Source organism: Neolamprologus multifasciatus, chromosome 18 (assembly GCF_963576455.1).
Source record: "Neolamprologus multifasciatus chromosome 18, fNeoMul1.2, whole genome shotgun sequence".
Lineage (NCBI taxonomy): Eukaryota > Metazoa > Chordata > Actinopteri > Cichliformes > Cichlidae > Neolamprologus > Neolamprologus multifasciatus.
In genome coordinates this window covers 36571327-36599105 of record NC_140456.1, presented here as the reverse complement: position 1 = coordinate 36599105, position 27779 = coordinate 36571327, and the positions used below count along the sequence as shown (strand labels likewise).

At 40.2% G+C, this 27779-nt stretch overlaps 2 protein-coding genes across 4 annotated transcripts in view; one reads left to right on the top strand and one right to left on the bottom strand.

Moving 5' to 3' along the window:
• LOC146498584 (protein NLRC3-like) overlaps positions 1–27779 on the bottom strand; it is a 350052-nt gene that overhangs the window by 197071 nt on the left and 125202 nt on the right. The gene's annotated exons all lie outside the window — the stretch shown is intronic.
• Positions 1–27779, top strand: part of LOC146498586 (NLR family CARD domain-containing protein 3-like) — an 86194-nt gene that overhangs the window by 42412 nt on the left and 16003 nt on the right. For both annotated transcript variants that reach the window (XR_014870541.1, XM_085140015.1), the window contains exons 7-8: positions 7011–7184; positions 7643–7816. Coding sequence is in view for 1 of the 2 variants with exons in the window: in XM_085140015.1 (XP_084996141.1) it covers positions 7011–7184; positions 7643–7816 (348 nt within the window). In the remaining variant the exon portion in view is untranslated. The remainder of the gene's footprint in view (positions 1–7010; positions 7185–7642; positions 7817–27779) is intronic.

Sequence of the window (27779 nt, the reverse complement as noted above, 5' to 3'; positions counted from 1 at the left end):
AGCTTGGAAAGAAAAGCATCTGGACTTCTTTAAGTTGCTTGAAGATCTTTCACCTCTCATCCGAGAAGCTAATTCAGTTCTAGGGTCAAATGGTGGAGAGTCCCAGATTTAAACCCAGTGGGAGTTTCACCCCAAAGAGGGACAAAAGGACCCCCTGATTAGGGATGGGTATCGTTTAGGTTTAATCCGATACCAGTACCAAACCAGTACTTTTGAAACGGTGCCGGTACTTAAAGAATGGAGAACACAAACTTTGTCCAAAAACTTCTCATGTTTAGCTGTTTTTTTGTAAAAAGATAACAATGTTAGCCTTTTCTGCAGCTATAAGGCATATGTGGTATCACTCTTGGCTGGAAGCAGTGCTTAAGCAATGGAAAAAAGCAAACTTTGTCCAAAAACCTCTCATGTTCTGTTTTCCAATTTTTCTTTGGTCATTTTAGCCTTTTTGGCCAGGGTGAAGGGAGCATCTGCCATCAAACAAGAAGACAGCCGCATGTAACTACAACGGTGTTTGCTAGTTTACCTTACATACATAAATGTAAATGTACGCTATAGCATACTCAACGTAAATTACACACGAACAACATTAAGCTACTCACGCAGAGAAGAACGGCTACTGCTGCTGCCATCATCATCCGTTATCATTTCTGCTACACTGGCAGGGCTAGGGGCCAGGACTCTCCTCTTCAGGTTCGTGGGGGATGTTGCTATTAACTCCGATAACAGGCACCACACCCGTAGTAGGTACGGTGCATTTCTCAGCTTTTAAAAAAAACGCATTGCGTCGCCAGGTGTTTCATCAGATTCGAGGTTTTACCTCCTTTGCACAGTATCACCTTAAAGCACTTGTTGCAGGCTGCTGAGTTTGCATCTTTTGCTGTGAAGTACAGCCAGACTTTTGACCCCTTCGCCTTGGGCATTTTTAATCTGTAGCTCTGCTCTAAAAGAACATACGTACCTGGGCTGGCCTACTATCCTCGGAAAGGTAAAATGATTGGCTAGAATCTGAAGTGTATCACATCTCAGGAAAAAAAAGCACTGAAATAAAGCACCGAAATGTGTGCTGCTTTTTGGTCTGGTTACTACCGTTTATGTCAGAACCGGTACCCATCCCTACCCCTGATGATCCTCTACCTAATCACGTGAGCCAAGGTGTGAAAATGGGTGTAGGTCACAGTCAGCCAAGGTTTCGAGTGATCTCATTGTGAAACCTAGCCCCACCCTATCATGTGATTTACTGAGGTCAAAAGGCCCAGGATGTGAGTGGGCATCGAGGCGTCTGGGAAAAGTGGATTATCGATGGCAGACAGTTGGTGTCGTAAGCTATCGCCTCTGTTCAAAGATGGTCACTCACAGTGGACGTAAATGGTTTCTTTCACTCCTCTTTCAAACCATCTGTCCTCTCTGTCCAAAATGTGAACATTGGCATCCTCGAAAGACTGACCTTTGTCCTTTAGATGCAGATGGACAGCTGAGTCTTGTCCCGTGGAGGTGGCTCTTCTATGTTGTGCCATGTGCTTGTGAAGTGGCTGTTTAGTCTCTCCAATGTAGAGGTCTGGCCATTCATTGCAACACTGTACAGCATACACCACATTGTTAAGTTTGTGTTTATGAGTTTTGTCTTTCGGGTGAACCAGTTTTTGTCTAAGTGCGTTGCTGGGTCTTAAATGCACTCAGTTTCTCTGATACATCGGCTACATAGGGGATGACAATGTTGTTGCGCCTGCCTTTCTTATCCTCCCTAGCTGGTGTCTGATCTTCTTTTCCATGCATCTTTTCTGACTTGATGAAAGCCCAATTAGGATAACCGCATGTTTTAAGAGCTTCCTTTACATGTTTGTGTTCCTTCTTTTTCCCTTCAGGTTTAGAGGGAACATGTTCTGCCCGGTGGTGTAGGGTCCTGATTACTCCAAGTTTGTGTTCCAGAGGATGATGGGGGAGCCCATGGCACAGCCATGTTTTTTTCCATAGAAACCCTCATTGTATTTGAAATATGTAGTGGTATGGCAGAGGTCTAATAGTGTGCAAATCTGATCGGGTGTGAAGTTGGTCCTGTCTTTCAAGGAGTTGTCCTTTTGTAGTCGTTTTCTGACAGTCTCCACTGCCTCCGTTGTGGGTATGCAAGTGAAGAGAGAGACTACATCAAAGGACATTATTTTTTCCAGTTTCATCTGGATCCAGGGTAAGTTTCTGGACCTTGTCGGTGAAATCGGTGGAGTTCCTGATGTGAAGTGGGGTGTTCCCCACAAGAGGTGCTAGGATGGTAGCAAGGTGTTTCGAAATGTTGTAAGTGGCTGAGTTTATTGTACTGACAATGGGTCTGAGTGGGACCCCTTCTTTGTGGATCATAGGAAGTCTGTAAATGCAGCATATGGCATCCCCTGGGTAAAGGCGGTGATATCTAAGGCGGTCAATGATTTTGTCCTTTTCAAGGTCTTGAAGGCAAGCTATAACTTTCTTTTTGTAGCTGCTTGTGGGGTCTCGCTTTAAGGCTTCGTAGCTATTGTTGTCACTGAGGAGAATAGCGATCTTTGTTGGTAATCTGTCATGTTCAGAACCACAGTGCACCATCCCTTGTCAGCTGGTAATATAGTGATGTTGTGGTCTTTGCTCAGGGAAGCGACGGCCATCTTTACTTGTATTGCGAGGTTAGATGGAGGGACTTTGGCACTGGAGAGGGTGGCTGAGACTTTCATCCTGATTTGCTCTGCTTATGTCTGTGATAATTTATTAATCTGTATGGCGGTTTCTGTGGCTGTGATGAGGTCCAACTGTTCCGGAGAAACTGCAAAATTTAGCTCTTTTACTAATAAATTCTTTTCAGGTTCAGTGAGATTCCGGTCTGAAAAGTTCTTCACCCATTTTTCCTGACTGTCCTCAGGTGTGTGTTCTTCTCTGTGTTGTGTAGGTTCACACTGAGGAGTGAGTGTGGAATTTCCTGCATTGTCTTCTTTTCCTTTACAGTGTTGGGCCCGCTGAGTCTTGTCCACGAACTTGTAATCCTCTTCTAAGATTGGAGAGGGTAGAAGGGTTTTCAATTCCTGCAGTGTCTGGCTAATCTTGCTCTGGAGGGCATCTATAGTGAAATGAAGCCTAATCTTTGAGTAGAGATAGCATTTGTCTTCCAAATCTAAACTGGAAGCTGGTTCCACAGAAGAGGGGGCTGAAAACTCAAGGCTCTCCCTTTCCATTCTACTTGTAAATACTCTAGGAACAACAAGTAAGCCATAAGAGTTCACTTCCATATGTTTCAGTCAGCCTTACCAGTACAGTTCCCAGGATCTGCAGCCGCTGCAAGATTCAATCATATTCCTTCGTAGGATTTTTGCAGTCCTGAATAACTAGCCCTCACTCACCAGGATCTGAGCCAGTCTTTCCTCTCATTGCTGAATGCCTACAGACTTATCAGCTGTTCACAGAATGAGGAGTCATCTTCTAACCTGCCACTATCCACATTTAAAATGAAGTATAACTGTTATTCTGCTTAACCTCATCACTGCAGCTTAGCTCACCTGCTTCATCACTGTACCACCTTTTTGCCTTTGGTACTGCTCAGACCCACTGGGGTAATGGAGACCAGGGGTGGGTAGCACAGTGGCACAGTGGTCAGCACTGTTGCCTCACAGCAAGAAGGTCCTGAGTTCAATTCAACCATCAGGCCGGGGTCTTTCTGTGTGGAGTTTGCATGTGTGTTTGCATGGGTTCTCCCCGGTCTGCAAAGACCAGTAAGGACCCAGAGGACACTGACATTTACATTTACACTGGAGAACGAGAAACTCCGGCTTCCTCCCACAGTCCAAAGAGTCCATGCACTGGGGATAGGTTAATTGAAAAATCTAAATTGCCTATTAAATGTGGGAGCGAATGTGAGTGCGAATTGCTGTCTGCCCTGCCAGTGCTGGATAGGCTTCAGCACCCCCCGCGACCCTGATAAGCGGAAGCGAATGGATGGATGGGCAGTTATTTGAAAATTAGTCAAAACCAACATTCAGAACTTCTAATTGATGCAGTCTTACCCATTTGGAGACTTTTTTAAAAAATGTATTCTTTTTAAGGTGCAGGTTTTTTGAAGATACTGTTTGATGAATCCAGCACATTACAACAGGGTGCAAGATGCTAACAGGCAGCTAGCAAAGGAATAGTACTTTAAAATCCTATAGAAATTTGAACAAACGCTAATAAAAACTTCACATTGTTATGAACAACAAGTGACAATTTCTGAATAATATAATCTTTGTTCAGGATTTTGAGGGGGCGGAGCCTATCCCAGTTGGCTAACACAGGGAGTCAGAGAATCATTCACACTGACACCTATAGACAGTTTAGGTTCACTAATTAACCAAACTCACCTGTACTATGTTTACTCTTTATTGTACTGCAGTAATACAAACATTTAATAATAATAATGGATTGCATTTATATAGCGCTTTTCTAGGCACCCAAAGCGTTTTCCCTTGTGGGATGAATAAAGTATCTAACCCCATTAGATATCTAAGGTATCTAAGGGGTTTAAACTGTGATGAACATGCTTGAGCCACGCTATGATATCCCATTGCGTGTCCACGTTAGTGTGACAAGATCGTTCCAATTATGAATGAACCAGTCATCTTCTGTTGCTCTTAGTGATGGGTCGTTCGCGAACGAAATGGCTCTTAGAGCCGGCTCTTTGACGTGAACGACGCGAGCCGTCACGTGGGGTTTTTTTTCTTTCTCTCAGCCTCTCTCTCGCACATTTTTCCGCTTCACTCCGCACGCGAGCCTTGTGCTTTACGCTGGGCAGAGGGGGGAGGGGTGGTAGTTACACTCAGTAGCACAGGAACAGAGCGGGAGGGAGAGAGAGAGAAAGAGAGCCAGGGACAACAACGTCACATTAGAAAGGTATAGTAATCATCCACAACTATTTTCAGTTGCAGATGATAAAGGATCCAGAAAGTTTATTCATGCAGGCCCATATGACAGAGAATATGCATCTTTTTGTTTTCATATTTTAATTTATATTTAATTGTGTTATGGTTTGCAGTGTTTTGTGTTGTTTCACTTTAAATATGTAAAAGGAAAAAGCTGAAAATTTAAATAGTTAAAATTTGAAATGTGAATAGTTGATTTTTGTATTATGATTCATTTATTAAATTTTATGTGGAGTGAATAAATAAAAGTATATTTACGGTGGCCCCTAGAGACAAAGCACGTACAAACTTCAAATCACGTACAAACTCCAAAACACGTAAAAACACGTACAAACTCCGAAGCACGTACAAACTCAGAAGCACGTAAAAACTCAGAAGCACGTAAAAACTCAAAACACGTACAAAAGACAACAGAAGTGCTCCAGGATGCTGGGCGCAGTGTTGAGCTTTTGTTACCTAGTGGCTACACAAGCCAGCAAGTACCAACGACCGGATTTGGTGTGTGGTAGTAACAGGTAAATAAACTTTTTTTTTTTAATTATTTGAATATATATGAGTGCCTGTGTATAAATACACAAACAATACACACATGCTTTCAGTTGTGTAATTTAAGTGATCTAGTAGCTCTGCTTTGGAAGTTCAGTTAACTCTAGAAATGTGTTTTGGAGGTTGTACGTGTTTTGTCTCTAGGGGCCACCGCATATATTTATATATAAACATATATAAAGAAAACCACTTTTTTTGCGTTAGTAATTCCTTTTGTGCATAATTTTATATTATTGTTAATAATAAATTAATTAAAGCAACAAAACAACCTGAAGAGCCGGTTCGGAGCCGAAAGAGCCGGCTCTTTTTAGTGAGCCGAACCGAAAGAGCCGGATCTCTAAAAAGAGCCGGAAATCCCATCACTAGTTGCTCTAACTACAAATGGGTGGATCTCCAGGGCAACGGAAAGCCACATGACGGTGACCGCTCAATATATCACAGCGGAGTGTTAGATGCAAAGCCCTGTACTGCCCTATAGACTACATTAGATTAGATGAAACTTTTTATTTATTCATCCCTTGGGTGGGTTCCTCCGGGAAATTCAGTTTCCAGTAGCACCGACAGAAGTTGCAGAATGTGAGCAGAAATATACCACATGTACACATATATAAATACAGAGACATATATAAATACAGAGAATACAAAAGGGATACATAGAATAAATAGGAATAAGAATACAAGGGAACGGCACATTTTAAGTATTTTGAGTCTATTACACTGTTGGATATTAACAAACAAACACAGTGAAAAGGCACTACAGCTTACATGTTCCCCCCTCCTTTGTCACTGCTTCCCCTTCCTCTCCCCTCCAGCGAGGAGTTAAAGAGATTGATGGCGTGTGGAACAAAGGACTTTTTAAGTCTGCTGGTCCTTGACTCTGGGTGAAGCAACCTCTCACTGAACAGAGTCCTCTGGTTGTTTATGGCCGTGTGCAGAGGATGCCCTGCATGATCCATAATATCCATATTGCACCTTAATTTGTTTTTATATAAGTGCGTGGAATGAGTCTAAAGTTGAATGTCTTTTAATAGGCAAAAAATACTTAAATAAGTAAATGGCGAGTCGAATTTTTGTCTTTTTTTTCTATTTTTGCTGATCCGAAAATTGATCCAATCTGTGACTTAAAACCGTGATCCGATCCGAACCATGAGATTTTTTGCTCCGTTCCACCACTAGTATCAATATATCTTTAAGAGTATTTGAAATATGAAGCTAAAATTTCACACTACTATAAGTTGGAAAATAGAGATGGTGCACAAGGCCATAATCATTTAAGATGCAATCACCCACAAACAAAACAAATAAACTGTGAGAGGCTGCAGCAAGGTTCAATATGTGATCAATAAGAATAGTATAGAATAATTACAGATATTTATTTTGGGAAGCCGATGGACAGCCATGTATGGATGGGCCAGCAGGTACTAAATTAGTGTCAGTAAGTCTACCAGATCCTCACTTGTTTCTGTTTACCAGTATAATTGTTTTTCAAATTCCAAGTTGGTTAGTTAACCTTCAATAGTAATGCAGATCACCAATCTTTTTTTTCTTTTGCCTTAGGTTGAGTGTACCTTATCTCTCAGAGACAGGCTGTGAAGCTCTGTCCTCAGTTCTCAGCTCCCAGTTCTCTAGTCTGAGAGAGCTGGGACTGAGTGTCAGCAACCTGCAGGATTCAGAAATGAAGATTCTTTCTGCTGGACTGACGATTCCACACTGTAAACTGAGTATGCTGAGGTGAGATTAAGTGATGTTGTGTTTTCAGAATTAACTAATAAAAATGTGCTACTCAAACAAATACATAAAAATCAATACTTTTAAAGTAAAATAAAAGTAGGACATCAAGTCAGTTTAAGGTCTGAACTAGTTTTCTGACTGTTTAAGTAGCAGAGAGTTATTGATCAATGTCAGCTGCTTTGGTGTTAATGCCCTGCCCTGACTCCCTGGCACATGGAGCCCAATTGGCATTGGCCCTAGAATACCAAAATTGATCATCCACTGTACTGAGTACCATTTTGATAAGTGTATGTTTTAACAGTGTATTTGAGCTGCTAAAGGTAATTTGTTTGTTGTGTCTTAGTAAGGAATGAAGGGTTCCTGTAGATATAGGATTACATATTACTAAATCTAACAACTCTTCAGGGCACCCTCACATTTTAACAACGGTGTTTGTTGTTTTATCTTTCATTTTTCAGACTGAGTCACTATCAGTTCTCAGAGAAAGGCTATGAAGCTCTGTTCTCAGTCTTCAGCTCCCAGTCCTCCAGTCTGAGAGAGCTGGACCTGAGTAACTCTGACCTGCAGGATTCAGGAATGAAGCTTCTGTCTGCTGGAGTAAAGAGTCCACATTGTAAACTGGAAACTCTGAGGTCAGAATTTCAGTGTTTTCACTGCTGATCATTTCAAACACGATTTATATTAATGCATAAACAGTAACTTTATAAGAAAGTTCAGTTCAGTTCAGTTCATTTTTATTTCAAACATATAGATTCACCAACATTTCATAATATCATTCCATGCAGTTGCTTGAAAAGGAGTAGGCAGAAGTATGTACTTATTTAGCCCTACCCCCTTAGGTTTACATCTTAATCATTTCCTCATCATCTAAATTTGAACAACAAAAACCTATACAATGGTTTCAACTTTGAACATAACATCTCAAAAATATTTTCTCATATTCAAATAAAAATATTTTAAGATTTGGTAATTTGTAAAAGAACATAAACATCACTTTGACTGCTGTCTTCGGTTAATTGCATTGTCTTCATTCTTATACTTAATTAAAAATTCTTTTTTGAGCTTTATTTTAAACTGGTTTATATCACTACTGACCTTTATTTCTTCTTTTAACTCATTCCAGAATATAACTCCCACTATTGAAATAGACATCCTTTTCAAAGTTGTTATCACTCTTTGTATTTTTAAATTCCACTTCCCTCTAAAATTATACCTTCCTTCTCTGTCTAAGAACCATTTACTTAATGCAATTGGGAGCATCCCTTTCCTTGCCTTATATATTATTTGCACTGTTTTAAACTTCATCAGATCCTGGAATTTTATGGCTTGCGTCTTAATAAAGAGAGAATTTGTTTGAGCCCTATGCCCCTCCTGATTTATTAATCTAATATCCCTTTTTTGCATTATGATTATAGTCTGGATATTACTTTTATATCTACAATACATATATGGTAATAGTAAAGCACAATATAACACATGCAATGTTTTCATCTGCAAAAATTACAAACGCTGGTATCTTCCATACTTTACAAATATCATTTATATACATAATAAACATTTTAGGACGCAATACTGATCCTTGAGGTACTCCACATTCAATATCCATCAATTTAGATTTAAACTCATTTATTTGTACGTATTGCTGGCGATTCATCACATAGCCTTTTATCCAATCCAATACTACACCCCTAAACCCATATTTTTCCAGTTTATTAGAATTTTGTGGTCAACAGTATCAAATGCTTTTTCTTTTTTTTTTTTGGATCTAGAAAGACTCCAAGTGTATACTTCTTGTTATCCATACATTCTGTTATTTCTTCCATTAAATCCATCAATGCCAAAACTGTTTATCTATTATTTCTAAACCCATATTGGCAATTTGCTAACAATCCATGTTTATCCACAAAGCTAACAAATCTTTTTATAAATAGTTTTTCCAGTATCTTAGGAAACTGGGAGAGTACCGACACTGGTCTATAGTTTGTAAAATAATGCTTTTCACTTGATCTGTAAGTGGGAATTACTTTTGCAACTTTCATTTTTTTGTGGAAAACCCCCTTCCTGGAAAGACAAGTTAAAAATATATTGTAGTGGTTTTACAATACCATCAATTACTCTCTTTACTGTTACCATATCAATATCATGAAAGTCAGTACTCATTTTGTTCTTAAGTCCACTTACAATATCATATATATCTCCTTCTCTGCCACTTCTCTAAAAAACATTGAACTTGCATTCCTTTCAATGTTTCCACCCGTCTCCCTTTCTATCATATCAACCTTTATTTCCGCTGCCATTTTTGGCCCTATATTTACAAAGAATTCATTAAATCCATTCACTACTTCGTTCATTTTACTAATAGTGTTTGTCCCTTCCATAAAATACCCAGGGTAATCATTATTCCTTGGTCCATTTTTTTATAATACTATTTAATACCTTCCATATCCCTTTCATGTTATGTTTATTATCTTCTAACTAACATTCATAAGTTACAAAAACTGGTAAGTGATCACTTATGTCATTTATCAATATCCCCCCTTTTATATTTTTGTTCCATTAAATTTGTAAAAATATCATCTATTAGATTTGCACCATGAGTGGTTATTCTCGTCGGTCTTGTTATCAGGGGAAATAATTCCATTCAATGGATGAAATCATTAAATTCTTCAATACTCTTATTATGGTTTGGGTTCAATAAATCATTATTAAAGTCTCCATAAATAAACATTCTTTTCTGATTCAGATTTGTAAATAAGTCCTCCATAATGTCCTTAAAAGTCTCAATCTTTGACCCTGGTGTTCTATATGCAACTGACAACTATATTTTTCTTTTTTTTCATATTTATTTCCACTGTTATACATTCCATCATTCCATCTAATAGTTGATTGTTTTTTCTTCCTTTTTCCTAGTAATCTAACTTGTATTGCAATATCTGCATTTTTCTTGATTAGGTGTACATTAACATACACATTCGTTCCTTTCAACTTTCTTCCTTGCTTCAATAGCTCTTTCTTCTGCCTCCTATGAACAAATCTTATAATAATGGCAGGTTTTTGATTCTTGTTTTTTTCATGGAAGAGCATCCCTCAATGTCGTTAGCAGAGATGGGCAGTAACGCGTTACTGTAATCCGATTACTTTTTTCAAGTAACAAGTAAAGTAAGGGATTACTATTGCAAAAACGGTAATTAGATTACCGTTACCTTCCCGTAGGAACGCTGCGTTACTGCGTTACTAAAACCGTGATTTTTTTGAGAGAATGTCTCATGACAGTGATGTAAGCGAGTTCGACATTCGTGACAACAGCTGTGTGCAGATCAACAGTGGATCATATATCGAGTGCGGGAGAGAGTATGAGCGTGCAGCATTTAAAGCGTGGAAGTACTGACCTTACTTTGAGTTTGATTCCATAAAAAGTGACAAAAACATTAGTGTCTGTTGTGCGTGGGAAGAAAACTTCTTTTTACAGCGAAAAAAAACCCCTAAACTCTGAGCAAGCACCGAGTGCGCTACCATGTAATGTGAAACTCACAGAGAAAATCGCGGATTCTTCCACTGACTGCTGTGGCACACCTGCACCAGGGTAAACCTCCGCCTACCCCACTCCTGCTTTACAGGTGAAAATAGAGCAAAAGGACCGCTAGTCTTTGACTTTATTTATTTTCTGCTGTGTTTTACTTGCATCTATTTGAAAGAGTGAGTGTAAACACAATATATATATATATATATATATATATATATATATATATATATATATATATATATATATATATATATTAAGCGCTTTGAGTGCTCAGAAGAGTAGAAAAGCACTATATAAGAACTAGAGATGGCACGATACCACTTTTTTGTGTCCGATACCGATACCGATATCATAAATTTGGATATCTGCCGATACCGATATGAATCCGATATAGTGTGTTTTTTAATCAACAAAAATGTTTTTTTAATATCTTGCTGCTTTTTGTATAAGTTCATACTCAAGTTAAAAAACAACAACACTAAAGCTATTCTGTTATACCTGTATGTAAAAAAAACACACTGCACCCAAAATATTTCATAGATCAGCAACACTGATCAATCTAATAAAGTTAAACCTGCACCATCCTTCCTATTCTGGTATTTTAAAGAGTACTTAGCAGAAATATTAAGCAACCTAACTAATAGGGTTGCAAACTCCCAGCAAAAGAAAATAGGGAACCACCCTCTTCCTCATGATGCTTAATCAATGTAATCAACTTTAATTTGATGCAGGGTGAAAAAAATTCACAGAAATAAATTATTTTTCAAGAATAATTAAATAGATTCAACATCTTTCTTCAACAGAATTGCAGAATTCACAGATGGTACTTTCCCAAAGGAAAAAGTACTACAGCTTACTAGGGTATATTAGACTTAACAGTTATTATATACAGTAATGGACTTCTATACATTTCACATCAGATTAAAACTTTGGGTGTAAGATTCAGATAATTATTAAATAATTAAAAGCTAGATATTTTAAATGACAATAAGAAAGAAAAGTATGTCGTTGTGCCCCCTTTTGCCTGTTCATGCCCTATCGGCCCCCCTGGCTAAACTTTGCTAGATCCGCCCCTGCACAGTTACCAGCCGTCAGCTGCATAGAAAAAGATCCTGGTCTAGAAAATAATATTAAATAAATTCTAACAACAGCTTATCAAGCTTAATAGTGCTGCTGTTGTTCAGCCGCTGGGTTCCTCTTTCTGGTGTAAAGTGGGCCAAAAACAAAGAAGAGAGACGGACTCGCGACAGAAAAGCCGATCAGCTGATCATTAAGCAGTTTCACGATTGAAGTAGCAGCAAGAAGAGAGAGAGAGAGAAAGGCAGTTGCTCTATATATCGGATGTTAAGCTTAATGCGGGAATGCTTTAGAAACATTCAGAGATGAACTTACACACTTGCTTTACTTCTATCTGAGATAACTTCCTCGGAGATAAAATGTTTGCTAGCAGGCTACAAATACACACAGCCGCTCTATCACGTGACCACACTGCTCTGACGTGCTACGGTTATGAGCAGAGTTACGCCGTGTCGCAAGTTTTTTAAAGTGCTTTTTTGATATTTAATGGATCGGATTACATTTTTTATTTCTCTCCGATATCCGATCCAGTAATTTAGGTCAGTATCGGACCGATACCGATACGTAATATCGGATCGGTCCATCTCTAATAAGAACCAGTCCATTTACCATTTACCATATATATATATGTGCTGGAATGTGCAGAAAATAGGTTTAAATATTAAACAAATTTCTTCCAGTCAGAATGTTGCATATAATAAAATTTTTGCTTGATGTATAAAGTTAAAAGATTAAAACTAATAAAACAAGTTTTAAAAAGAGAATTTTCCATTTGATTACATTTTGTATGATGGATTATGCAGAAAAAGTAGAATTGGGCTGAAAGATCTATCACTTTATCACCTATTCAGGTTGTAAATCGTGTTTTTAAAAAGTAACTAAGTAACTAAGTAATTAATTACTTTTGAAAATAAGTAATCAGTAAAGTAACGGGATTACTTTTTTGGGGAAGTAATCAGTAATTAATTACTGATTACTTTTTTCAAGTAACTTGACCAACACTGGTCGTTAGCATCCATTTCAATACCTTTAGTTACTGTTTGTGTTTTTCAGTTTATTTACTTCCCTCAGTGTTCCTCTACATCTCTTTACTAAGTTCACTCAGGTGTTCCACTTATGGTTGTTATTCACTTTTTGTTTTATTTTTGTAGTCTCTGGAGTCATCGTTTGAGTTTGACTTCCTCTCTTGGCATTGTCTACACTTTCAGTTGTAGAAGGTTTTATTGAGTGTTTATTGATTTGTCACTGCTTAAGAAAAAACTATAATTGTTTACTTATAAACAATTTTAAAAATGTATTTTTATTAAAATGTCAAATAATTACTACTTTATCAGCTAATGCACTATAAATATCTAAAAAAGTGTGATAGTGTGGCCTGTGTGTGTTGTCTTCAGGTACTCTGCTTCCTCCCACAGTCCAAAAACATGCATGCTGGGTTAACTGGAGATGTGTGATTGTGATCACAGTTATCCGTCTGCAGAAAAAGTAGAAATGTTTCTGTTTGGTTCTAATCTGCTGCTGAGTCTCTTTTACAAAGATAGGACTGCAGCTAATCATGCTCATGAAGCCAGTTAGGAAAAGCCCAAGTCACTGTCAGACACAGCATACATTTAGTGATTATCTCGCTGTATGTGGTCTTTTAGCGCCTCTTAGTAGTGTACTAGTGGAGTGGTGTGATTAATGGTGAACAACAATTGGTGCAACAGTGCGAACGTTGTTCCTCTCACACGCTCCTGCACACCAAATCTGGAACTACTGTCCATCATGTGTCGTCCTTTTTATCTACCTCGAGAGTTTACATCGGTCATTATAAGTGCCGTTTATATTCCACCACAAGCGGACACGGTCACCGCCTTATGCGAGCTGCATGAGGCACTCACACAGCACCAGACACAACACCGGGACGCTGCACTTATTGTAACGGGGGACTTTAATAGTGCCAACCTCAAACGCGCAGCGCCGAACTTTTATCAACATATCACCTGCCCCACCAGAGGTGAAAGGACACTGGACCACTGCTACACTACGGTCAAGGACGGCTACAAGGCACAATCCCGCCCTCCGTTTGGCAAATCCGATCACGCCGCCATCCTCCTCATGCCAAAATACAAACAAAGGCTGAAACAGGAAGTTCTGGTTCAGAGGAAGGTCGCGCGCTGGACGGATCAATCGGTGGCCGCGTTACAGGACGCACTCGACGACGCAGACTGGGACATGTTCAGAAACATCTCCAACGATGATGTCAACGTGTTTACGGAAGCGGTTGTGGGATTCATCGGGAAACTAGCGGATGATACCGTGGAGACAAAGACTATCACAACGTTTCCCAGCCAGAAGCCGTGGGTGGATAAAACCATCCGCGACGCTCTGAGATCCCGCACCACTGCCTACAACACGGGATTCACGGCGGGGGACATGGACCCGTACAAAGCCGCATCATATAACGTGCGGAAGGCGGTGAAAGAGGCAAAGCAGCACTATGGGAGGAAACTAGAGTCACAACTCCAACAGAGTGACTCTAGGAGCCTGTGGCGGGGACTAAGGACAATAACGGATTATAAAGCACCAACAACCGGTATGACGAACGCGGCCGTGACTCTGGCAGATGAGCTGAACACTTTCTATGCTCGCTTTGAGGCTGCAGCTAAGGACTCCAATGATGCTAGTGCTAGCGGCGCTAACGGCTGCAGACAGGAAGATACTGCCAGCACCGGAAACGTGCTCGTCATCTCCGAGCATGAAGTAAGGAGAGCCTTCAAGAGAGTGAACACCAGGAAAGCAGCAGGACCAGACGGCATCCCAGGCCGTATCCTCAGAGACTGCGCATACCAGCTAGCTCCTGTGTTCACTGAGATATTCAACATCTCTTTATCTCAGTCGGTGATCCCCACATGCTTCAAAGAGTCCATCATTGTTCCTGTCCCAAAGAAACCCCACCCTGCTTCTCTCAATGACTATCGCCCTGTAGCCCTCACCTCAGTAGTGATGAAGTGCTTTGAACGCCTGGTCAGAGACTTCATCATTTCTTCACTACCAGACACACTGGACCCACTACAGTTCGCTTAGCGTCCAAATCGTTCCACAGACGATGCCATCTCTCATCTCCTCCACACATCACTTACTCACTTGGACACTAGAAGGGGGAATTATGTTAAAATGCTCTTCATAGACTACAGCTCTGCATTTAATACCATAATTCCCTCCACACTCACCACCAAGCTGGAGCATCTGGGACTCAGCTCATCTATGTGTCAGTGGATCTCCAACTTCCTAACTGGCAGACCACAGGCAGTAAGGATGAGCGGACATGTCTCAGCCTCCACCACTCTCAGCACTGGAGCCCCCCAGGGGTGTGTTCTGAGCCCCCTGCTGTACTCCTTGTACACATATGACTGTGTGGCCACTACCAGCTCCACCACCATCATCAAGTTTGCTGATGACACCGTCGTGGTGGGCCTGATCTCTGACAACAACGAGACGCCCTACCTGAAGGAGATTGGGAATCTGGAGAACTGGTGCCAGAGGAACAACCTCCTTCTAAACGTCAGTAAGACAAAGGAGTTGATAGTGGACTTCAGCACTAAGCAGGAGAGGAACTACCAGACCCCGTCATCAACGAGTGCCCAGTGGAGAGAGTGGACAGCTTCAAATACCTCGGAGTTCACATCACGCAGGACCTGTCATGGTCCTGCCACATCAACACCGTGGTGAAAAAGGCCTGTCAGCGTCTCTACCACCTCAGACGCTTGAGAGACTTCCAACTGCCCCCCAAAGTGCTCAGGAACTTTTACTCCTGCACCATAGAGAGCATCCTGACGGGAAACATCTTAACCTGGTTCGGGAACAGCACCATGCAGGACAGACGAGCTCTACAGAGGGTTGTGCGTTCAGCTGAGCGCACCATCCGCTCAGAGCTCCCTGACCTGCACTCAATCTATAGCAGGCGGTGCTGGACCAAGGCCAGGAAGATCGTGAAGGACCTCAGCCATCCCAACAACGGACTGTTCTCTCTGTTGAGGTCAGGAAAGCGATTCCGCTCCCTGAAGACCAACACAGAGAGACTGAGGAGGAGCTTCTTCCCGCAGGCGATACAGTCTCTCAATCACACCACCACACAGTACTGACCCACACATATAGTTTGTACACACACTGGACATTCTGGACATTGTTTTCACTTCATCACTTAAACCACTTTAAGCATATTTGCACTGCACAAGACACTATATAATGTGGATTGCACAACACTGGACATTATATTCCTCATTTCCAGTTAATACTTGTACAGCTGCTGTTATTGTGTGTATATGTATATATATATTTATATTTCTTCATACATTCTTATATATTTCTATACTGTGTATTTTGTTGTACAGTTATTTTATTTTCAACTTTAATTTATATATTTTATCTTATTCTTTCCCAGTTAAATTTACCCTTCATTCTAATTTGTGTTGTACAGTTATCTCACTCTTAACTTAATTTTTATATTTTATTTTATTTTATTCCTTCCTGGTTAAATTTACCCTTTTTTATTTTCATATTTATTTCCTATCTTATTCATAGCCTTTTCTTTTTTTCTTTAGGTCACGAGCAGTTGTCTAAGCATTTCACTGCATATCGTACTGTGTATGACTGTGTATGTGACAAATAAAAATTTGAATTTGAATTTAAAGTCCTTTCATTTTCTCAAAAATTAACAGTGCACCTTATGTATGAATTCTGGTTGTGCTTACTGACCGCGAACCAATTTTATGTGGTACACAGCGCTCAGAAACCTTTCAAAAAATGTTTTGGTACGACTTTGGTAAGCTACGAAGCCTCACCGCTTGATTGTTGGAGCATTAGGCTACCGATGTTCCTCGCAGAGTAATACGTACTCTGCTTCAATGTAATATTACCGTACTGTGTGTGTATAAGGACCATAAATGGCACCTGTTCAGCAACGTGGTTACAAAGACGATTTCAAACTCCAGGCTGTCAGTCACGCAGTAGAACTTGGGAAAATAGCAGGTGCGAAATCTGTCTGACTTTGTTATTATGCTGGGCAACCATGAACACTTTGAATCACCATTAATGGCTTTGTTACAGCAACACTCAATAATTAATTCAAAAGTAGTGTATTGTATACTTATTTTAATAGTACTGCTGTATGAGAAGTGCAACATTCATTGTGCAGATGTGAAACAAATCAGGTGCTTTCTAACAGCAGTGTTCCCTTTAAAACAGTAGCAGTTCAAATATTTCTGCCAATCTGAGCTGAAACACGAATCTAATCAAATCAAAGTTCTTTGCCTCTGCCAGGACATTAACATTTAATCTAGTTTGTTCCAAACAAAGTTCCCCTCAGAGTCCAGAGCCACCATCTTAACATTATAATAGGCACCTTTGATCAACAGCAAGTGAACATTTATAAATGTGTGTTTTCAGAACAGGAACCAGCAGAACTGTTTTCCTGTTATCAGGTAGCAGCACAAACGCTCATCAGCTCATCTACTGTGCAGGGACTTTGAGTGTGTGAAGTGTGTGTTTGTGCTGGATTTCCTTTGGAAAATCTCAGTCAAAAACAAAACAAAGAAAAACTCTTTCAATAGTCCAGGTTGAGTTGACAACATGAACTGCATTTATCTTCCTGTGACTTGACATTTTCTTCCTCCTCTACACCGAGCCAGCTGCTAGGACACACAAGCTCATTGACATTTTCTGATGATAAAGAAACTCTCTTCTTCTGTACAGTATGAGCAGCAATGGAGAACAACCTTTCACAGGTACAGATGTTGCAGCTGTGGCCAAGTACTTGTGTGCAGTTGAGGCCGTGCTGCTTGTTTGGAGCAGCACTCTAATGGACAGGCCTCTGTACTGATGGTGGGCTCTGCTCTGTATCCACCACGCTGTTCTCAGCTGAGTCTTCCTCCTGTTCACAATCACACTCTGATGAAGCAGCAAATGAACTTTTTCTCTGGTGGCTCGGATGTTGTTGCTTCCACAGGTGGTGACACCGGGTGTGGCACCCTGGTGACACACCCGCACCCCAAGGCCCTACCTGTGTGGGTGGGTGTGGTGGAGCGGGAAGAGGGAGGTAGCCGGGGATGGGGAGGAAAAGAAGGGAGGGGAGGATGCCCCTCCCTAGGGCCAGCTCCCCCGCTGACCCCAGTAGGCACCCCCGTCCTCTGGTACCCACCAAGGCAAGGGAGCCCAGGCCCATCCAGACCGGGGCCTACGGCAGCAGCACCGCCAAGCCCCACAGGACCCAGGGCAGCCCACCCTACCCCACCGCAGAGGAAACTGTACCCATCCCAACATTCAATCATCTCCCAGACTACACAAGACAACAGACACCCAGGTTAAGTTTATTCTCCACCTCTCCTATGTCTCTCCCCCACCTGCAAAGTGGACTCCTGCAAGGATGGAACAACCTCCCTGCCAGTTGAAGAGCCCCCCAGTTAGGCCGATGCACAAGAGGCCCCCTGCGCCAGGGCTGAGCCCCCGTGCACCCACCCGCCCACAACCTCGGCGACACACCGACGAGGACCGAAGCCCCCAAGGCCCAGCCAGAGCCCCAGCACAGAGGCGAAGCACCCCCGAACCCCAAACCCCCACGCCTGCCCCGGATCCACTCAGGGGCAGCCAGGCCACCAGGCCAGTAACCTACGTCCGCCTGCACAGACCATCCTCCAGCCCCGCTGCACGCAGCCACGAGGAGAACAACCTCTAAGAGCGACCAGAGCCACTAACCAGGTCATGAACACAACCCCCGGGTTAAGCCCTCCAGGGATAACGTCTCTAGGGGTCCTCCAGGTGCCCTAAGCCCGTCCCAACCTCCACATCATCCACAATAGCTAAGGCGGGACCAAACCACAACCCCCTACCACCGCTGGGTGATGGAGCCGATCAAAGGAGCCCAGAGGGATTGATCTAATGTGGTGGCAGAGGCTATATCGAGACTAATGTGATCTATTAGATGGTTTCTATATTGGCTAGAATTAAGATTATTTTTATTTTTCCAGTTCATGAGGACCGTTTTCTTGGCGATGCATAGGGCAGTAAAAACCATGTGGACAGTATTAGTTTCTGTAGTGACATCATCCAAATTTCCCAACAAGCATACTAAAGGGGAGGTTGGAATTTTACATTTCAGACACTTTGATAAGTCCTCACATATCTCGTGCCAAAACGTCTGCACTGGTGGACAGAACCAAAGAGCGTGGATGTAATTGTCTGGTGTATTGCCTTGACAGTGTGAGCAGTTGTTGGAGGATGTAAAGACCATCTTGAACATCCGATGACCTGTATAGTGCACTCTATGTAGTATTTTGTATTGTATTAATTGCAGACTGGGATTTTTAATCAATTTAAAGGTTTTTAAGCAAATCTGAGACCAGAAGTTTTGGTCTAAGCTGACTGATAAATCTGCTTCCCACTTTGCAATAGGAAGGGATATTGATTCATCTATTTTAAAAAGTGTTCTGTATATTTTAGATAATTTAAGAGTAAGAAAATTGTAATTCAACTTGACTGAGGTTAAATTTCTTTTTTACTATGGATTTAATTTGTTGATATTCTAAAAATCTTTTCTTGTTGATCCCATATTGTGTAACTAGTCTGTCAAATGGAATAAATTCTGTTCCCTCTAATATATGTTTTTAATTTAATTCCTTTACAACTCCATTCTGGGAAATTAATCATATTATTGTTTTGTAATATGTCAGGGTTATTCCAGATAGGTGTACGTTTGCATGGGATTAATGAAGACTCCGTTATTTTTAGAAACTCCCACCATGCTGTCAGAGAAAAGCTGATGTTGATGCTTTTAAAGCATTCATGTCTTTTGATGTTTGAGCTAATAAATGGTAGGTCTGAAATCTCTAGATTATTGCATAGTGCCTGTTCAACATCTAGCCAGGGCTCATCTAAGAAGGTACATTTTAACCATTCTGAGATGAACTGAAGCCTGTTGGCTAAGAAGTATTGGTGAAAATTAGGCAGATCTAATCCTCCTCTATCCTTGGTTCTTTGTAGCGTTTTTAAGCTGATACGTGGGGGTTTATCTTTCCAAAGGAATTTAGAAATATATGAATCCAGAGATCTGAACCACTCTTGTGATGGTTTGTTAGGTGTCATTAAAAATAAGTAATTTATTTTTGGCAAGATCATCATTTTTATAGTGGTGACCCTTCCCATGAGTGATATGGGTAGAGATTTCCATCTAGTCAGATCGCCTTCTACTTTCTTTAGAAGTGGGATGTGGTTTAATTTAGTTAAGTCTGAAAGCTTAGGAGAAACATTAATACCTAAATATTTAATTTTCCAGATTGTAGTGGGGCAGAAGAAGAATTATGGAAGGAGCAGTTAATGGGAAGAACTGTAGATTTTGGCCAGTTAATTTAATAATCTGAAACTCTTGAAAACCAGTTTATTAGAGTAATTACCTCAGAGAGGTTGATTTGTGAGTTTTGCAGAAAAAGCAACACATCATCCGCATAGAGACTGATTTTATGTTCTACGTTCTTACATTTTATGCCCTTAATTGTTGTAGCCTGTCTAAATGCTGCTGCTAGAGGTTCGATAAAAATTGCAAAAAGTGAAGGGGAGAGTGGGCATCCCTGTCTGGTGCCCCTCAGGAGACAGAAGCTGGAGGATGTCTGGTCATTTGTTCTGATATGAGCTGGTGGGGAATTGTATAATATTCTTATCCAGTTTATGAAAGAGGTTCCAAAACCAAATTTGTGTAAAGTTGCAAATAAGAATTTCCAGTTAACTCTGTCAAATGCTTTTTCTGCCTCTAGAGATAATATTATGGTTTCAATGTTTTTATTGTATGAGTAGTCTATTAAATTAAGTAATCTACGAGTGTTTGTTGAGGAGTGCCGACTTTTTATGAAACCAGTTTGGTCAGGATGAATTAAGAGGGGGGTTATTTTCTCTAATCTCTTTGAGAGAGCTTTGCAGATTATTTTAAGGTCTACATTTAAAAGAGAAATTGGACGATAGCTTGAGGGAAATAAAGGGTCTTTGCCTGGTTTTAGCAGGAGACTAATGTTGGCAGAATTCATATTTGGTGGTAGTCTGCCATTTTCCTCGATTTCTTGCAACATTCCATGGAATACTGGTGCCAAAATTGTCCAGAATTCTTTGTAGAATTCTGCAGGAAAGCCGTCTGGACCTGGAGCCTTATTATTGGGCATACTTATCAGGGCTTCCTGGAGTTCACCTGGCGTCAGTGGTGAATCCAGTGCCATTGCTTGACTGTCTAGTAATTTTGGAAGAGTTACATTGTCAAGAAACAAATCAATTTCATTTTTAGACGGGTTTATTTGTGGTGAATATAAATTTTCATAGAAATTCCCAAAAATGTTGTTTATTCTTCCAGGGTCATATATTGTGTTCCTCGATAAATCTTTAACAGCACATATAGTTGTTTTTTCTTTATTTATTTTTAACTGGTTTGCTAGAAATCGACCTGATTTGTTAATGTGTTCAAAATTCTGCAAGCGAAGTCTTTGTACAAGGAATTTTGTTTTTTTTATTAATAATTTCATTTAATTCTAGTTTTGTTTTGCATATTTTGTTCATTATTTCTTGATCTTGGTGGGACGCGTAGGCTTCTTCTAAGGATTTGATGTTTTTTTCTAGTTCCTGAATATTTTTGTTTTCTTCTTTCTTTTTGTGTGATGAGAAAGAAATTATTTTACCTCTCATCACAGCTTTCCCTGCTTCCCATAGAACAGAAGCAGATGTTCCGGGAGTGTCATTAAAGTCTAAATATGAAATCCATTCCTTTTTAAAATATTTAATAAAGTCTTTATCTTTAAGCAGTGATGTATTAAATCTCCAGTTTTTACTTGGCGTAGTATTATTCTTGTGCATTAGTGTTAAAGATACAGGAGCATGATCGCTGACAGCTATAGGGTTAATCTCAGTGTCTGAAATGTCACTCAGCAGTGAGCTGCTGACCAAAAAATAATCCAGACGAGAGTAGGAGTGATGAACATGTGAGAAGAAAGATTATTCCTTACTGTTGGGGTGAAGGGAGCGCCATGCATCGCAAAGGCCATAGTCGCTCATATACTGTTTGATTATATTTGTGGATTGCCAATTGCGCTGAGTTCCTGTTGTGTTGAGCCTATCCATTTCTTCATTTAGTCCAAGGTTGAGGTCGCCTCCAAGAATGAGTGTGCAATCAAGGTGTTCAGAGAGTGCACTAAAAAATCCGTGGAAGAATGAGGGTTCATCAACATTTGGACCATATATACTTACAATACATAGTTTTTTGTTCAATATTGATAGTTTAATAATTAGAAATCTACCCTCTGGATCTATAACTGTATCGAGTATTGTAAAATTAACATTTTTATGTATTAAAATTGCTACTCCCCTTTCTCTAGAATTAGAACAGGCTGCAAACACATTAGGAAACTCAGGTGTTTTAAGTTTGTTTAAACCTGTAACAGGTCTGTGAGTTTCTTGTAATAAAACAACATCTGCCTGTAGTTTTTTAAGCTGGTTAAATATCTTTAACCTCTTTCCTCTGGTGCCAGCCCCATTTACATTCCATGTGACAAACCTCAGCGTGCCCATAATTGTGTGTGTATGTCTAACGATGTACGCTGGGTGTTTCGTTTAGACGGGTGGAGAGAATGTGGAAACATCACTTTTTTTTTTTTTTTTATAAACGTATGTTTATTTGTTTTTTCAACAGTATCAACACCAAGATAAAATGAACGTATGGCAGTCATTAAAATAATAATAATAACAACACTAATAATAATAATAATAATATTAATAGTAATAACGATAATTGAAGTGTTAATCCTAAAAGATTCCAAATAAATGCATAGTTAAATAAATTAAGATAGCAAACCATACAAATAAATACATTTAAAAAAAAAAAAAAATTCATAATATAGGTTACACAGTATATTCCCAACAGTAAGTCAGACATTATTCATTATCTAGTTGTCTTATTCACTCACCGCCCCCCCCCCCCCCCCCCCCCCAAGTCCCCACTCCTCAGTAGATCCAAAAATATCTTCCAGATGTTGTAAAATTCAGAAGCCTTCTTTCTAACAATATAGGTCAGTTTCTCAAGAGCTAAACTCGATGTTAAGTTATTTAACCAGTGGTTAAAAGAGGGGCAACCAACATTCTTCCAGCATAAGGCGATACAGCGTTTGGCCTGTAGCAAACAAAGATTGACCATTTTTCTTTCCTCACACGACAGAGTACAGTCATCTGGATACAAGCCTAAAATGCATAACTTAGGGCAAAGCGGTACAGGAGAAGTTGTGATCTGAGAGATATATTTTAACACAGAGCTCCAAAATTTTTGGATCTCTTCACATTTCCACAGGCAGTGATATAGTGTACCCTGATGCCTATTACACTTATAGCATAGATCAATTATATTAGGATCAAATTTATTTAATTGTACAGGGGATATGTATGTTCGCATTATCCAATTAAATTGTATCATTCTCAAACGAGTGTTAATGGTTTGAGTGTGTGTTTTTGAACATATTTTACCCCATTCAGTATATGAAATATCTTCTTGTAAGACACTAATCCACTCCCGTCTTTTACTATCAGAGTTATCCTTATGGTTTTCAACTAACATGCTATAAAACTGGGACACCAGTCTTTTACCAAAACAGTTTTTTGTAACATGAGTTTCTAGGATGGAGAGTGGGGGTTGGTGCACTGAATTGTTTAAGTGTGCCAGAATAAAACTTCTAAGTTGTAGATACTTAAAAAAGTGTTTCTGCGGTAAATCAAACTTTGCCCTTAATTCACTGAATGACATTAGAGAATATTCCTCATATACGTCCTGTAGTTTCGCAATGCCCTTGTTCAGCCAAGCTTTAAAGCCCATGTCATTCTTAGCCGGGGCAAAGAGTTCATTACCCCAAATTGGGGAGAAACAAGACAACCCAGGAGAGTCATTCAACATTTTTTGTACTTCATGCCAAACAACAACAGTGTTTTTTACAAAGGGATTAGTAGTAATTTTCTTTAAAGTTTTAAAGGGTGCTGAGTATAAATAGCTATTTGACAGACCCTTTGAGGACATTCTTTCAGTTGCTAACCAGGGAAGGGAGATATCGTTTGTAAACCAAAACATAGTGGTCCTCAGCTGAGCAGCCCAATAGTACCATTTTAAATTTGGAAACTGTAGTCCTCCCCTATCATATGGTAAATACAAGAGGGAGAGTCTGAGTCTTGGCTTCCTATTGTTCCAGACGAAATTAGAAAGAAGCTTTCTGGTCTTGGAAAAAAAAGAAGGAGGAGGGGCCAGCGGAATTGACTGAAAGATATATAGGAATTTAGGTAATATAGTCATCTTTACTATGTTTATTCTTCCCAGTAAAGAAAGAGGCAATGATATTAATCTAGTGATCTCATCCGACAACCCTACCACCAAGGGCTCATAATTGGCTGAACTAAGATTGCTTATCGTTGGGGTTACTCTGATGCCTAAATATTTAAATCCCTCTGCGGCATTCACAAATGGGTGGGATACAACTGGTTTCAACCTCTCGTTCATATTCAAAAACATAATGGATGATTTTTCTTCGTTCACTTTGAACCCAGAGAAACTGCTAAATTGATCGAATAGCTTCAGGAGAGATGGTATTGATTCTGCAAGGTGTGATAGAAACAAAATAGTATCGTCAGCGTACATTGCAATTTTGTGTAGCATCTCCCCGATTTTAATACCATGGATCGAGGGATGTGATCTAATTGCTATCGCTAAAGGTTCCATGGCTAGTACAAAAAGCAGAGGTGAAATCGGAGACCCTTGCCTGGTGCCTCGAGATAGCTCAAAAGGACTAGAGATGAGATTATTGGTAGATACCATTGCAACCGAATCAGCAAGTAAAATTTCAATCCATCGGCGGAAGTGATCACCAAATCCAAAACGCTTAAGCACCTCAATTAGATAGGGCCATTCAACTCGATCGAACGCCTTCTCCGCGTCGAGTGATAGTATTGCAGTATCAAGTGACTCTTCACATTCGTGGATTATATTGAGAACTCTCCTCACGTTGTGGAACCCCTGACGATTTTGAACGAAACCATTTTGATCTCCGCGTATAATGGCTGGAAGAGCCCTCTCCAGCCTCATAGCCAGAGCCTTAGCTATGATTTTGGAGTCAGAATTTAACAGCGATATGGGTCTGTAAGAACCGCTTTCGGCTGGCGCTTTGCTCGGTTTTAGAATGAGAGTGATCAGGGCACTACGAAATGTAGCAGGGAGGCGACCTGTTTCATAGGATTCCAAATAAACATCTAATAATGGGGGAATTAATTTTGCTTTAAATAGCTTGTAAATATCTATCGGAAGCCCGTCAGGACCCGAAGCCTTACCATCTCTCATGTTCGTAATGGCATCAGAAACGTCATTGAAATTTATTTCTCTCTCCAATTCATTTTTCATATCCTCAGAAATACAGGGAAAGATCAATCTATCCAAGAAAGTATTTTGGCTTACCCGGTCCAGTGGGCTGTTAGATTTATATAGGGTTTTATAATACCAGACAAAGGTGTTATTAATTTCTGTGGGATCTGTAGATAATTCCCCTTGATCGTTCCTAATTATATTAATGGCTCTGTCAGCTTCAAGTTTCTTTATCTGCCAAGCTAGTAGTCTACCCGGCTTTTCACCCTGATCATAAAACGTCTGTTTCAATCTTATTAAACCATCTTCAGCTTTAAGCATAGACAGCTCCTCGTATTTAGCTTTAAGGGTCAATAATTCCTGTTTTTTCTGTGTTGAATCATCTATGTTAACTTCTCTCTCTAATTCTCTAATTTTATTGTCTAATTCGTTCATTGTCTGTTTGAATTTGTTAAATCTAGAGCTGGTGAAACTTATCATTTGTCCTCTAATATATGCTTTAAAAGCTTCCCACCTAACGGCTGCAGTTGTTTGAATTGTATTAATTGAGAAGTAGAGATCAATGTGTTCTCCTACAAATTTCATAAAGTCAGAATCATGTATCCATTTAGGGTGCAAGCGCCACTTGTTTGAGCAGCTATTCACTTGTTCCACCTCATAAAATAGTGAGGTTGGGGCATGATCTGACAACACAATGCTGTCATATATACACTTAGTTATATTGGGTAGCAAAGATGAGGAAATTAAAAAATAATCTATTCGGGAGTGGGATTTAAATACTGCTGAATAGCATGAGAATTCCCTTTTATTGGGGTTTTGAATTCTCCATGGATCACAGAGGTTCAGATCTTTCAAATATTGTTGTATTTTTTTTCTTGTTTGAGAGTGTGAAGTGTCTATCCCTGATGAGCGGTCAAGCTTCGGGTCCAGAGTACAATTTAAGTCACCTGCCAATATTATCCTACCAGGAAGGGTAGCTATCAATAGAAATAAATTCTCAAAAAATGAAGGGTTATCATCATTAGGGCCATAAACATTAACTAAATTGAAATTCTCTTTCAAGAGAGTTCCTTGAACCACCAAAAATCTGCCAGCTTTATCATAAATAGTGTTATTTACTTGGAAAGGCACTGAATTATGAATTAACACCATAACCCCTCTCGCGTGCGAAGGGCAACAGGATGCTAGCACTTTGCCTGGCCATCTCCTACGTACTTTCACCAGATCCTCTCTGAGTAAATGGGTCTCTTGGATAAACGCTATTGATGACTCAAGTTGTTTAAGCCTGGTAATAACCTGTTTTAGTTTAACCACTTTTACCATTCCTCTCACATTCCAAGAAATAAATTTAAAATTCTTATATGAATTTTAAATTCTTATTCTTATTAATACAACAGATTGTGCAACATAGTATCTTCATTTGGTTGTTGGTAAACCTTTCAGTATCTCTAACTGTTGTGCTGGGAGTAAACCAGTAAAAAGCAACACGTTGTGAAAAATACAAAAACACAAACAAATAACACAAAATCTGCCATAAATAAACCCCCTTAGCTGTCAATCTGAACCGGACAGTCCCTCGCCCTACCCCGCCCTCCCCCTGACCTTGGGGTGCAGTTAAGTGCACACGCTGATCCAATGTAAACAAGGGAGCAGCTAGACCAAACCGAGCTGACATTATGGTCAAACAAAACCAAACCCCCTGGACAATTGCATCTCCTGACGAAAATGTATATCCTACATGAACAAGTATGTATACAATGATCATTACAAACTTTCTTGTAGCATAACTCTCATCCCGGAGAGCCGACTGTATGTCGAACAACCAGCACTCCAAGGCACAAATGAAAGCCCAATCAACGAGTGGGCGTGGCTAGTTATCTATAAGGGATAAATAAAATGCCCAATACAACTGAGGAGAACGAGGGAACGGTAAACCAAAGTAAACACAAAAAAGAAAAATACTCTCCCCAAAAAATTCAACAGTAAGGATGAGCGATATTGACCATTAAATCCAACAATTTCAAACTACAGTTGTTATGGGCAGGTAGTGAAGGATTCGGCAGTTCCCATTAGATAATCTGCTAGTTCTCTGTATTCTGCAAACCTCGGATGAACTTTTCCGCATCTGCTGGGGTCTCAAAGACATGCGTATGTTCACCAGATGACACTCGTAGCTTCGCCGGGTAAATTAATCCGTAACGTACGTTCATCGCCCTGAGCTGCTGTTTCACCCGGTCGAAGCCCCTCCTCTGTCGGTGGAGATCTGTAGAAAGATCCGGGAAGAACATGACCTCTTGACCCCCACAAATAACTTTCCCTTTGGCCATAGCCGCCCGCATCACCCGAACCTTGTCTTGGAAGTTTAAAAACTTCACGATGAGGACTCTCGGTGAGGGTGATCGGTTGGGTTGCGTCCGGCCAGGTAATCGGTGAGCTCTTTCGATGAGAGGTTGTCTCGGGAATGTTGCTGGTCCCAGCGCTTCGGGGAGCCACTTCTCTAGGAAAGCCACTGCGTCATTTCCTTCTATTTTCTCCGGCACATTAACTAGTCGTAGGTTGGAACGACGAGAGCGATTTTCGAGGTCCTCGAGTTTGTTCGTGA